Here is a 12,715-nt window from a genome sequence, read left to right on the forward strand (position 1 = left end):
TTAATAAATTTATGTAATTATAGTAGGATTGGGTAAGTGAAACTAAAGCCACTTGAGAAATGAGAATGCATATTGTAAGCTCAGTTATCACGCCAAAAAAGTAAAACAATAAACAAAGGAAAAAGAAAAGAAAGAAAGCAGAAATAAAAATTATAAATAAATAAATAAATAAAAAGACATACATAATCAAAGGGAAAGTTCAAAGTCTTCCACGCTTTTTCTTTCTGTGGTTACCTCTCAAAACCCAAATTATTCTCATCATCTTTTTTCTTTGATCCTCCTAAGCTTCTTTCAGGTAAATCTTCACTATGATTTTGTGAATTTGATCAATTTTAATTATTGGGTATCGAAAATTGAGCTTCTTTTACTAATTGGAGTACTAGGATTTTTTTTTTCCTTTCCCTGTTTTTTGGTTCAGATTATTGAGTATTTGTGTAACTCTGATTTGGGTTACATTTTATTTTGGTTGTTTATAGAGTGGTATTAGGTATAAGGGGTAATTAATTGAAGATTTTGAAATTTGATATATGTTGATTATTTTAATGTTAAAGATGGTGTTAGATTGTGGTGGGATTTGGGGGGAGTTTTTTTAGTATTGCTGATTAGTTTGAGATGTTATTCTCCAAAGTTTGTTTGACAGAAATGGAATCTTGGGGTTTTTATCTGAGCTGATGTTTGAAGTGTGATAATCAATTTTGAAGTTATAATCCAAGACCAGAAAATTGGAAATCGATATCACGTTAAACCAAAGAGAAACTTAACTCGAGTGAGACGTTGTTACGTCTCTATGTAGCATTTGGTCCTTTTTTTTTTTTTTTTTTTTTTTTTGGTAAGATGTTTTTCTTGAGCCGAGGATCTATTGGAAACAACCTCTCTATCCCACAAAGGTAGGGGGTAAAGTGTGCGTATACCCCACCATCCCAGACCCCACTTGTGGGATCACACTGGGTATGTTGTTGTTGTTAGCATTTGATTTTCACCTGCAATGAAGTAGTCATATTACGAGTGTAAGTAAAAGCAGGTAAGGTTGATCATTTGGTGTTAAGGGTTTTCTTAGGTTCTTCTAATTTTGCACATGGTATTAGAAGGCGGGATGTTTGTTGCTTTTTGTATTGTTGCTTTATTTAAGTAGAGTAATGTCCTAAAGGTTTGATCTTTCGACAGATGGAGGAAGGCAACATGATGTCTGAGGATATTTTGACTTCGGCAGTGGCATTTGTGGAAGGTGGAATTCAGGATGCTTGCGATGATTCTTGCAGCATATGCCTTGAAGAATTTTCTGATAGTGATCCTTCTACAGTATGTATTCTTCACATTATCCGGTAGTACTGTTAACCGAATGAGCTTCATCGTAGAGTAATATAATCTTTCAATTTGCAGGTGACAGGCTGCAAGCACGAGTTCCATCTTCAATGCATTCTTGAATGGTGACCTCAACGATTCCTTATTAATTAGATAACTCATTTCTAAACTGTTCTTTCACTTATCTTTGTGATGCATAATGCCTTTTTATGACTTTCCGAAAAGATGACATTTTGTGGACATCGGTGGCGGCCTTAGGGCCTTTCTTGTTCCTCTAAATGCCGTAAAGATGAGTTTTAGGCTTTCTCACGGAAAATTGGAATGCTCTATGAAGTGCATTGGTGTGAACACATAAGCTAGACATAGAGTATTTTGACAATGTCAGAGATCCAAATACTGCCATTAAGAATGACAGAGGGCTATTGGAATTTTTCTTTGTATCTGATATATTCCTCTGTGCCCAACTTTTGGATTCCGTGGTTTTGTTGGAGGATTATGTGCTCTGATTGGAACAGTTTGCTTGAAGATGTAAGAGAAAGGTGGTTATATCGATTTCAGCATTGTGATTCTTTCTGATAAGTAACACACCCATAAATAAACAGTGCTTGATGTTGCTCACTGATTGCGGCTATAGTTAATGTGGAACGAAGTCGTAATAGTTGACTCATAAAAGGGTGTGACATCTGTAGTTTCTTCCATGATTCTGGTGTTTCATCTCATCTGTTAAGCTTTTTTTCCGACTGCCCAGAGAGCAGGAGGGAGGGGATTGTTCTTAGTCTTACTGTTGGTTCCTTGCTGTGTCTGTTTGGAATAATAAAAGAGTGAACAAACTAATGAAAATTCATGAATCACCAAATTATCTCCTATTACCATTATTCGAACCAAATCCATTTGGAGAAGGTTAAATGAAAATTGCATTGATCAATTGAATCATGGCTGTATCCGCTATTTTGATTTTAATTTTTTTTTAACATAAAGATAAAATTAGAGCATTTGATTTCTTTTATTTTCTTATTATAAATTTTTGGAACAAAGTTGTGTTCCTTAGAAATTGTCACGGAAGATAATCAGTTGAAAGTATATGAGTTTTCAGGTCTTGACTATATATGCTGCAAATGCTGAGACTAAAAGTGCATGGATAGAGCTTTATTTGACAGCACTAATATCCTGATAATTTTGAATGTATGTGCTGTAGGTGTCAGAGAAGCTCGCAGTGCCCCATGTGTTGGCAGCCTCTCAGCCTGAAAGACCCTAACAGGTTCTGCCTTACTCTCAAATCAGCTGGTTGTTTATCATTTTGTGATCTTCCTTTGTCCTCTTTGAGGCTGTTAATAAATGTGCTTCTCTTGCAGCCAGGAATTGTTGGATGCAGTAGAGCACGAGAGGAACATCAGGATGAATCCTCCAAGAAACACCACAATCTTTCACCATCCAACTTTAGGAGATTTTGAATTGCAGCATGTTAGCATTTTTGAAGGCTGCTAAAATTTCTTTTTCTTATAAGCTGTGTATGGTCATTTTTGTGACAAGATCTTGTGGCTCGTTTCTTTCACAGTTACCTGTAAGTGCAACTGATTCTGAGCTTGAAGAGCGTATCATTCAGCACTTAGCTGCTGCTGCTTCCATGGGAAGGTCACGCCACCTTGTTAGGAGGGAAGGTCAGCGAGTCAGGTCATCAGCTCAAGGTCGTCCCCATTTTCTGGTGTTTTCAACTAATCCAAATGCTGCTCCTCCTCCTCCTGCTGCTGCTGCTGCTGCTTCATCTTCTACTCAGAGGAGTGGGGGTGAACCCACTCCTGAAGTCTCGGTTTCTGGTCAGGATTCTCCGATTATTGCTGTTGGAGAAGGTTCAGGACAACTACTTACTCAACCATCTTCTTTTCAAGCTGATGATTCTGCCTCTGGGTCAGGATCAAATGCTGCTGCTAATCAACTTGGGGCTTCGCCAAACAATAGGTAAGTTTGTTTGTCAAGCTTCCCCAAAGTTTTAATGGCTTCCTCTTCTTTTTTTATGTACATAAGTTACATATTATAGTCATGGGAATGAATCCTCCAAAAATTTAATGAGAGCGCAATTACTACCACAACTACTCCGCCCCTCAACTTTCACAGCAAAAGGGCCTTCTTGTGTATTTTGCCCTTTTTGATGGCTATCTCATGCCTCTTGATTCCCGATCACCATTTGGGTGTAGGCTCTCTTTTTCTGATATACAGCTTGTATATGGGGGTTTATCCCAGACTTGTATATGGGGGTTTATTCCCGTCTGTTAATAAAATTATTTACCATCTTAAAAGAAAATTTCCCGATCACCATGAATGAAGAGTGGGTGAGCAAGATTCAAAAAGTATCATAAATGTTTAATTTTAAGAAAGAGGGAAGAAGGGGAAAATAAAGGACAAAAGACAAATAAGGCCAATCTGTTCCTTATTTGTGCTTATTATTGAGTTCCGATATTGTAGGAGGATTCCTTCTCAATCTTCTCCTAACAATCAAGACAGAGCTGGCCCATCAGATTTTCAGTCTTTTTCAGAATCTATTAAGTCTCGACTTAATGCAATGTCAATGAGGTGCGTGGAAACTCTAATATCATCTCTTATAATTGTTCAGCTAACCTCTTTAAACATCAGAAAATTTTATTTGTTTGTAAGCCCTATTTACTTTCTTTGATCATCATTTTTTAGATGCAAAGAATCTTTAACCAAGAGTTCAAGGGGTTGGAAGGAGAAATTTTTCTCTCGCAACAGTTCAACATCGGACAATGTTCCTGAATCTAGGAATGAAGTCAGTGCAGGTGCTGCCCCTGTATCAAACATGATGGAGCATCCGGAAACTACAGATAGCAGAACCAGTTCAGGTGTTGCCCCTGTATCACACATGATGGAGCATCTGGAAACTACAGATAGCAGAACCAGTTCTGCTGAATCAAATGCATTGGGGGGTAATTTACCTGTCGGACATGCTGAGCAGCATATACCTGAGACTGATGATACCCATTCTTTAAATGAGGATGATAGACAAGCCCCATGTGCTGCAAGTTCCGGTTCAAACTAAGTTTTAGATGAGTCAAAGCATTTTCTCTTAAAGGTACTTGTCTTCTTCTAAGAGTTCCAATTCATTTTAGTCTCTCCACCCTTCTGCAAACGCAAAAGAAAAAGGAAAAAAAAAAAGAGAGAGAGAGAGAAAAGCAAAACAGAACAAAAGGAGAGGGGAATGGTAGAGAAAAATGGAAGTTTTTCTCCATGAATATTACATGCTGGTGGCTTTTGTAGTCTGCAGTGAGTTTGGCACTTAGCACCTAGTGATATGATGATAGGAGTTGCTCATTGTATTTCAAGTGCATACTGATTAGTGACAGTGACACAGAAAAGCCTTGTTGTGTGAAAGCAAGTTGCTATAGCAATATACCATTGAGCACATTGACTGCCTTAATTGTTACGTGGCTTCCGCTGCTTTCTGGCATATCCACATGACTAGAACATATCTCTGTTTGAGATGTAAATTTTGGTCATTATCCAGAGAAAGAAACCATTGCTATTTTGGGGATAAACTTCCGTCCTTGTCTTTGTAACTTTCGGATGCACCAACAGAACTTGTATTTTTGGTATAGTGAAAGTGCGGTGGGAGGCTTGGAAAACATGCTAGAGTTCTTGGACTCCTTTCATACGTAAAGTCCTAGAATTCCCAATCACTTTTGTAACATGTTAGTTCCTTCTTGGTGCTAGACAGCTTAATAAATTTATTTTGCTTATAAAATAAACGGAGAAAGAACTTCGATTAACAAGAATTTGATGTATGGTGACATAAGAGGATGCTAGATGATATTTTAATTAATCTAGTACCAGTGTGAAACCTTACGATTGAGTTGATTTATATATGGATATGAGTTATCGGCTAGTTGTCCCGCCCCAAAAATGTTTTGAAAAAAATAAAGTTGGTTTATGTAGTACAGTTGGTTTATCTAAGTGTTATTTGTTTTCAAGGTGCTGTATTTTACTATTTTGTTCTTCTTTTATTATGTTTTTTGAGTTTTTCATCTGCGGTGGTAATGTTGACGTGACCTGACTATCAATGGAGTAGTACAGGATTCGAGGTCACCTCACATGGTGTGAGCTTCTCATCCTTCGCCAGTTGGTGAGGGATCCAAACCCACTATGGACAATCCCCTCCCCAAAATAGCAATAAAATTTAAAACATGAAAGAACTATAAATGGGTAGTAGGGTAAATAAGGCAAAGAGTGCTTTTTTTCCCCGCTTCCACTACATTGTTTAGTTGCCACTTGCCAGGGAGGAAAAACCAAAATTCAAAAGAAGGGACCTTTCAAGATTTCGTGCAACATTTTAAAGATCTCATGTAGCAGTTAAAAAATTCAAATAATCTTAAGTGTAGTCGGTGTTTTTCTAAGAAATTATATAGAATCTTGAAAAATCACATGATATATTAAGAAGCTAACTATGGCTTCGTTTTTGGCACCTAGAAATTTCATCAGTTGTGTTTTGATAATTTTGCAATATCACCAAGATGTTATCTTTCAGAACTTTCATGCTTTGATGGAATTTTTTTCAATCTTTCTTCACTGAGAGGCCTCACACGTTCTCGAAAATAGATTAAGAAAAAAGGACAAAAAAAAAGTGGAAACTCTTTTGTCGAATCTTCAGCTTAGCATTCTTGTAAGATACCTATCAAAAAAAGATTTCTTGTAAGATGCATATGTTAACTTATCAGGATGCAAGAGGAGTAGGCTGAATGTTATACTTCTGGTAATTGCGTGAGAATAGAGTAGCTGTCGTAAACGATAAATTTTTCGAGGCAAATTTGATGGAGAAACTTTGCTGAGAAGACTCTACTACTGTAAATGGACACTTTGTCTACGCAGATTCTTTGATCAAAATGTGCATCAGAAAAATTTGCACCTTAAGCTAGAAATGCATCTACTCCATCTTCAATAAGCATATAAAAGTCTAGTATGGAAAGATAGAAAGGACTAATGAGGAACTTCCAGAATGTAGATCATTTATTCTTCTGTGTGCCCTTTATGAACTCTAGAACCTTGTTGTGGATGTAGCCACTTCAGAAAATCCCTTCTGCTTTTACAAGTATCCTAGAATTGGTTGTCTAGCTGAATATTCAATTTTTCCTGTTAAAAGCCTTTAAAACAGCTGTTGGGTAATAACTAACTAGGGAATCCAATGATGTGCTCGCTGTTCTCTAGCGGTAGTGCATTCTCTTTGGTTTTTTTTTTTTTTTCAAAATGTCTGACGGTGGTTAGAAATTTGAGCTTATATATTATGAAGTGTAGTAATTAATAAAAAAAAGAAAAAAGGCAGGGTTCTTAATGAGTTGTTTGGCCGCAAATTTGCATGTTTGATACGTATGACTGCTTCCTCTAGGACTTCAGTTTATGAGACTATGCTTTTCAACCTAATATATAGTGACAATCTTCTGTTTCTGATGGCTGAATTTAGCAATACCCAGCACCCCCCCCCCCCCCCCCCCAAACCAAAACAACCCACCTCTCTTAAACAACCGTAGTGCTCTCTACCTTTATTATGACATTACGATGTATCTAAAATTTGTGCTTGTACTGACATCCTTTCAGAATTTCATTTACTGCTCTTCCCTCGTCTCTGTAGGTTCTGCAATATGTACTGCCTAATATATACTTTTACTAATCAAAAAAGTAATTTATGCACTGCCTAATAATGGTTATTCAACTGAGTGGAAGATTCCATTACTATATCATGGAATCTTTTAAACTTCTAAGAAGGCTTGGGCTACACTGCGTAGCTTATATGCTAGGAATAATAGTAGTGTGCAGAACTGCTCCTATGATGGATTCCTTTGTAAGTTCATAGTTTCGTACTGAATTGCTGTGACCAGACAGTTCGCAGATATAGTTGATAAGGCACTGATAATGCTAAGCTGGTATTCACGGTTTTCGAAGCTTGGTTAGTTTCACCGTCATGGAGGACTTGTCAAACATATATCCATATAGACGGATATTATGTTCTGACCAATATCAAGTCCTATTTGAAGCAGCCTTGCAAATACCACGTAAGAGAGTTTTAGCTGTCTTCCTATGACTTCCTTTTAGTACTATATGGCACAAACCAAATTCCTCCAATCAACTATCAGAAGGAAGGTGCCTTTGTTCTTCTTTTTCCTCGTTATCTCTATCTTGGGTTGTTTCCTCTTGAGCCGAGGATCTATCGGAAACATTCTTTCTCCCCAACAAAGGTAGGGGTAAGGTCTGCGTACACCCCACCCTCCCTAGATCCCACTGGGTATGTTATTGTTGTTGTATCTTTCTCTTGTGTTTGGAAGGGCCGCGTCAAGTACCGAAATCATCTGCAAATTTCTTGCAGTTCCATACACTCTAAGATAATATCTGGTTATATTTCTTTTTGGATAAACGACACTATCTGTCTATTACAATGAATTTGTCCCTGCTGCAGGTGGATACTCTTGCCAGCATCAATGATATATGGTGTGCATCTTATTGGATCTGTGGTGAAACGCTATTCCGTTGAAGTGCAACACTGAATGTAATCTGCGTCAATAAATTGGAGGGATTGATGTCCTAATTTTGTGCAAGCTGTGTATATGTATGATAATATAGATGTAAATTGACCCATTCTGGGTAGTAGGACTAATGAATACAGCTGTCCTCATTTATCTTACATGAACCCTCCTTTGTAATCTTCATAGACATTGTTGGACAGTTACTTGACAAGGTTTTCTTGGGATCCAGTAGCACCACATGCTCATTTTTAACAGACCTCAATTAGTTAACTTCAAATGTGTAGATTGATTAATCATTTTGAAGGTGCCTTGTGTAATGTTTAGTTGTATGATTTGTGATCATATAAAGAGACTTCCTAGCGTTTTGTGTATTGGCTTGTTGGTTACAGAAAAGGCAGATGAAATGGATGGCAAATCAAGTGATCTAACTCTTGCTTTTTCTTTGTTATTTGTCAGTGAAATATGGTATCTTTTTCCGAATGCACAGTTCATGTGTTACTTGTGCAAAACTCGTTCTTATGCCTTCCAGGGTCTCTATATAACGACGCAGTATGTTATAGTAAATGACATAATGATTGAATATGGCTTTGTTGCTCCAAAACCCAACACCATAGGTTTAAATCCTACAGAGCATGATTTTTTTTCTTTCTTAGATCGAATTATAGAATTATTCATTCAGTTTTAAATCACTCAAAAAGCTTATTGATTTTGAGTTCCCATTTCATTTATTTGGGTAAGGAGGCTGTTAGTCACCCGGGTTACGGATTTTCTGTTGGTTGATCCTGGAGGTCACCTCTTTTTCTGTGCTTGGGCAACTTTAAAAAGGAGAGAATTTCATAAACACACTTCCATTTGTCTCGCACAAAAGCAAAAACAAGGAACCTTGCATGGTTTATATAACACTGGTTTTTTATAAGCTTAATTAATAACACGGGTTGGGTCTCTACCAAAGGGTTGCAAGCTAAAACCAACTTCCAAAAGAAACAAAATGTCCGGAGAGAAAATTATATTACAGAGCTGCTACCCAAAAGTACATGGAAGCTACATGGAAGTGGGTGGCTTGGAAGCAGACTGCTGCAGCGTAGCAAGACCAGCACAATGATGACTACTCAAATTTCTTTATTAGAGAAAGGTCTGTTAGCATTTTCTCAATAGCTTCCTCGTCAAGTGCACGTCCTCTATTCTGCAAGCATGGGAAGTATGTCAGTTAGCTTGAGTTTGTTAAAGAGTAACAGGAATATTAATTGCTGGATGATTGGAAGAATAACCGGGAAAATAAAAACAATTTGCAGATTTGAACTCTGAGCACATTTTCTAAAGACTTCCTTCAGCCTTATGGTGAAATATTAGGATCACACACACGGATGTACAAGCAACTCTGAATTAGGTTGATGCCTTGAGCAAATGAGACAGCAGATAATACAGTGAAACAACAAGGATCAATTTTAAACACCTCCAAGGTATTCTATTTTTGGCAGAACTACAGATTGGAACTTCAAAACCAGCTATGAGATGTAAACTTTGAGCGTTAAATCCCTCAAAGGACCGAGTAAGACAATGAAAAGCCGCCTTACAAGTGCAGAGATTGTCTAAGAAATCCATTTGAAGCAATTTGGATGTGTTGTTTGAAATTATAAAGTTCTGAAAGTACTAGAACTCTAGATATCGGCAATACAATATATTCTTAATGTTAGGTTTCTCCTGTTTTCTATTGGATGAAATACTACAGAGAAGCACCAAATATTACCAGACATCATTTCAGCTGAACCTGAAAGCTAGAGGAAGAAATACACCAAGGCAACCATATGCAAGAATTTTTTTTCCCTTTGAGAAGGGCCCATATGCAAAAATGTTTTAAGCATGAAATCCAAGTTTGTAGTGATTTGAGTACAGGCAAACTCATGGCTTCATAATTACTTCAAGTCCTGGTCAAGATCCTTTTTCCTTAAACAACTTCACATATCTCATTTCAAATGCTGATTGATATACTTTTAACGAGTTGCTAAACCCAAGAAGACGCATCATGTTGACTCAATGAACTGACTGGGCTTAAATAAACGTGAAGACAAATTTAAATCAGCTGGTTGTTATTTCTAGCTCAATCATCTGTCATGCTTGGTCATGTTGAGTGAGTTATAAAATCCGGGGCTGCAATAAAAGCTAAAGGGCCTAGATCAGAAATAGACTGGGGAAGAAAATAAACAAGCACTGGCACTCTGGCAGGTAAGGGGCAGGGAGGAGCTTGTTTGTAAGATTGACTAAAAATATTCTTTTTAGGTTGACTAATAACCAATTAACATTGAATGGAGATCACACATGAGTACCTTGATGGATGGGACCATGGCAATACCTTCTTCAACGGTTTCTGGACAAAGATTCCCAAGAACGCAGAGCTGCACAATATTCAAACTTATAAACTGCAGTTCCCAAGAAGATATTTACAGAGGTACATGTATGAAGTATATAAAAAAAGTTAGAAGGACAGATACTTACCTCAAATTCAGCAAGTGGATACCTACTTAGGATCCTGAATTGAGGTTAAGGTCTACATTCTATGAAAGGACATGTTTTTGTAAATTCATAAACGTCAAAAAGAGATATTGAAGTTTTTCAATATAAGCCACAGGTAGAAGAAGGATACTCTCGAGCTTGTCTAACAGCATCAGGGTTCTTGTACCGACTGAAACGCTTCACATATTGCAGTGACTTTTCAAATACCCTAGAAGACAAAGGTAACCAATTACAAAACTTGAGAAGGTGATGGGCTAAGCACATGTTATTTCTTCAAAAATCACATATTTAGATGTCAAAGAGTAAAACCACTCCATTGAACTTCTTCCCCCTTTCTAAGAGGGTGAGGGGAATACTTAAACATCAGTTTAGCATAGTTTTCCTTGAGAATATTTCGCTGCATTTTGCCTATATATAAACATGAAAATTTCACAAAGTGATTGGCATAAGTTAAAAGTCGATATGGAGGAGTCGGACACCTACAACTTTTTGACGGGCACTTGGTGAAAGGAGCACATTACTGATTCTATCTATGAAATAATACTTTCTAGTGATGCGTGGGGAAACCCCGATATACAGGTATACCAAAAGAGTAGCAAACCTACACTAGAAAACGATTCTCTACGAATCTCGCCCAAGCACAGAGTACCAATTATTTCATATAAGATTATCCAGCTTGTATTTAAAAGAATCCACTGAAGAATGACAAAATCTGAGCATATAATGACATAACAAGAGCATGTAGATTTATATACATACTGTGAAATCTGATTCGTTGGATCATCAGACATCTGCTGAAGCTGCTCATACTTGTGTTCAAGAATCAATGCGACTTCACAATTCATAAGACATTTGGCCTTCAAAAACTCTGGAACCAAAGTAACAAAAGAAGTTACTGAACTTCATCAAGAGATATGCTGTTTGCCTGAATATGAACAGGAAAAAGACTATAGAATTTGAACAAAACAAATTCCCACTATGACTAATAGGAGATAAGCTGGAGGGATCAGGGATGATAAGGGAAGGGGATACAATATTCTTCTCAATGATTGGGTATTGAAGGGTGGGGCACACACTTAACCACTTCCCTCCACATCTTTTTTGAATGGCAGGAAAAAATTAGTTTAAGGCTTTAGTGGATTCTTGGAGCAACGTTAAAGTTGTCTCCGTGTGACCTGTAGGTCACGGGTTTGAGCTGTGAAGCAGCAAACAATGCTTGCATTAGGGTAGGCTGTCTACATCACACCTTTTGGGGCATTGTATTCCGCTCCGTCATTGTCTACTTTTTGGTCCTTGCTGATTCACACTCGAAATTATGTATCTACTTATCGTATTTTTACCCCTACTCTGTAGTTTTGTAGCAGGTGGTTTCGGACGTTTTCTAGCTGATGCTAGAAGCAATAGCGGAAATAGGTTCATGTTCCGCTTCCAAAGTCAGTCATCTGCAGTTCACAATTGGGCAAAGACGACTCTCCAGTGGTTCTATTCCTTCTTACTGTACTTTTGGGTCGACCCAACTGCACCGGCTGCCCTTTTTTAGGTTTTAGTGGATTCAGAAATAAACTTCACATAGCAGAGTATCTTCACGTCTAACTCTATTTCTCTCCACATGGTCCATATAACTACTTAAGGAGTGATTTGCCAAGGACAAAAGTCACTGTTTGAACAAAAGACAGCCTTTTTCTTGTGCCAGTAAAAAGCACCATATAATATCAAGTCTCTTCTCATAGACATTAATCCAATCGAAAGAACCACATACACCATATAGTAACCTTAGCCAAATAACTATTTTTTTGTGTGCAGCTTATTTACTTTTATGATTAAAATTCCTCTATTTATGAGTAAAATTGAAAAACAATCCCCCTTTTTTTAGTAGAATTAAAAAAACAATTTTTTTTTGGGCCTGCATCAAGAAAGCTACATTAAACTATGGAGTCCAGTGTAAGCTACCTAAAACAAGAAGCGGGTATTGCATAGTGTAAAGATTTAAAAATAAGAAAGAAATTTCTGAAACAAAAAACATAAACTAAAAAAAAAAAAAAAAAAGATTTTAAAGTATTAAACTCAATATTCAAGATGGTTAAGCAGTTGATATAACAACAAAAGCAATATATTAAAGGATAAATTATTTTACCATCACCAATCTTGAGCTCAGCGGCGTTTTCTTCTTCTTCTCCTGACATCTTTGATTGAAAAAAAAATTGGGAATTAAAGAAAGCTTACTATAAATAGGCAAAATTTTAAGACTTGTGAATTTACGTTTATGTCCTCGAAGTTTCTTAAAATTATGGTTATGCCCCAGAAGAAATCCTCCTCTTATTTGGATAAGGAGAACTAACTATTATTGAAATGAAAAGCAATAATGTCAAATCTATTAAATA

The 12,715-nt window shown here is 37.0% G+C and overlaps 2 protein-coding genes across 2 annotated transcripts; one reads left to right on the top strand and one right to left on the bottom strand.

Moving 5' to 3' along the window:
- The first annotated feature begins 137 nt into the window (after positions 1 to 137).
- Positions 138 to 8,194, top strand: LOC132603782 (E3 ubiquitin-protein ligase RHF2A-like). Its single transcript, XM_060317004.1, has 9 exons — positions 138 to 295; positions 1,165 to 1,299; positions 1,381 to 1,427; positions 2,498 to 2,560; positions 2,655 to 2,763; positions 2,858 to 3,258; positions 3,763 to 3,870; positions 3,985 to 4,387; positions 7,757 to 8,194. The coding sequence occupies exons 2-8, from the start codon at positions 1,165 to 1,167 to the stop codon at positions 4,352 to 4,354; spliced, it is 1,233 nt and encodes a 410-aa protein (XP_060172987.1). The 5' UTR covers positions 138 to 295; the 3' UTR covers positions 4,355 to 4,387; positions 7,757 to 8,194.
- A 520-nt stretch (positions 8,195 to 8,714) lies between these two features.
- LOC132603800 (DNA-directed RNA polymerase II subunit 4) lies at positions 8,715 to 12,622 on the bottom strand. Its single transcript, XM_060317047.1, has 6 exons — positions 12,469 to 12,622; positions 11,094 to 11,202; positions 10,465 to 10,542; positions 10,317 to 10,350; positions 10,148 to 10,216; positions 8,715 to 9,006 (listed from the first exon to the last, which is right to left on the bottom strand). Exons 1-6 carry the CDS (start codon positions 12,515 to 12,517, stop codon positions 8,929 to 8,931), a joined length of 417 nt encoding a protein of 138 aa, XP_060173030.1. The 5' UTR covers positions 12,518 to 12,622; the 3' UTR covers positions 8,715 to 8,928.
- Between the last annotated feature and the right edge of the window lie 93 nt (positions 12,623 to 12,715).

Source organism: Lycium barbarum, chromosome 1 (genome assembly GCF_019175385.1).
Source record: "Lycium barbarum isolate Lr01 chromosome 1, ASM1917538v2, whole genome shotgun sequence".
In the NCBI taxonomy this organism is placed as follows: Eukaryota; Viridiplantae; Streptophyta; class Magnoliopsida; order Solanales; family Solanaceae; genus Lycium; species Lycium barbarum.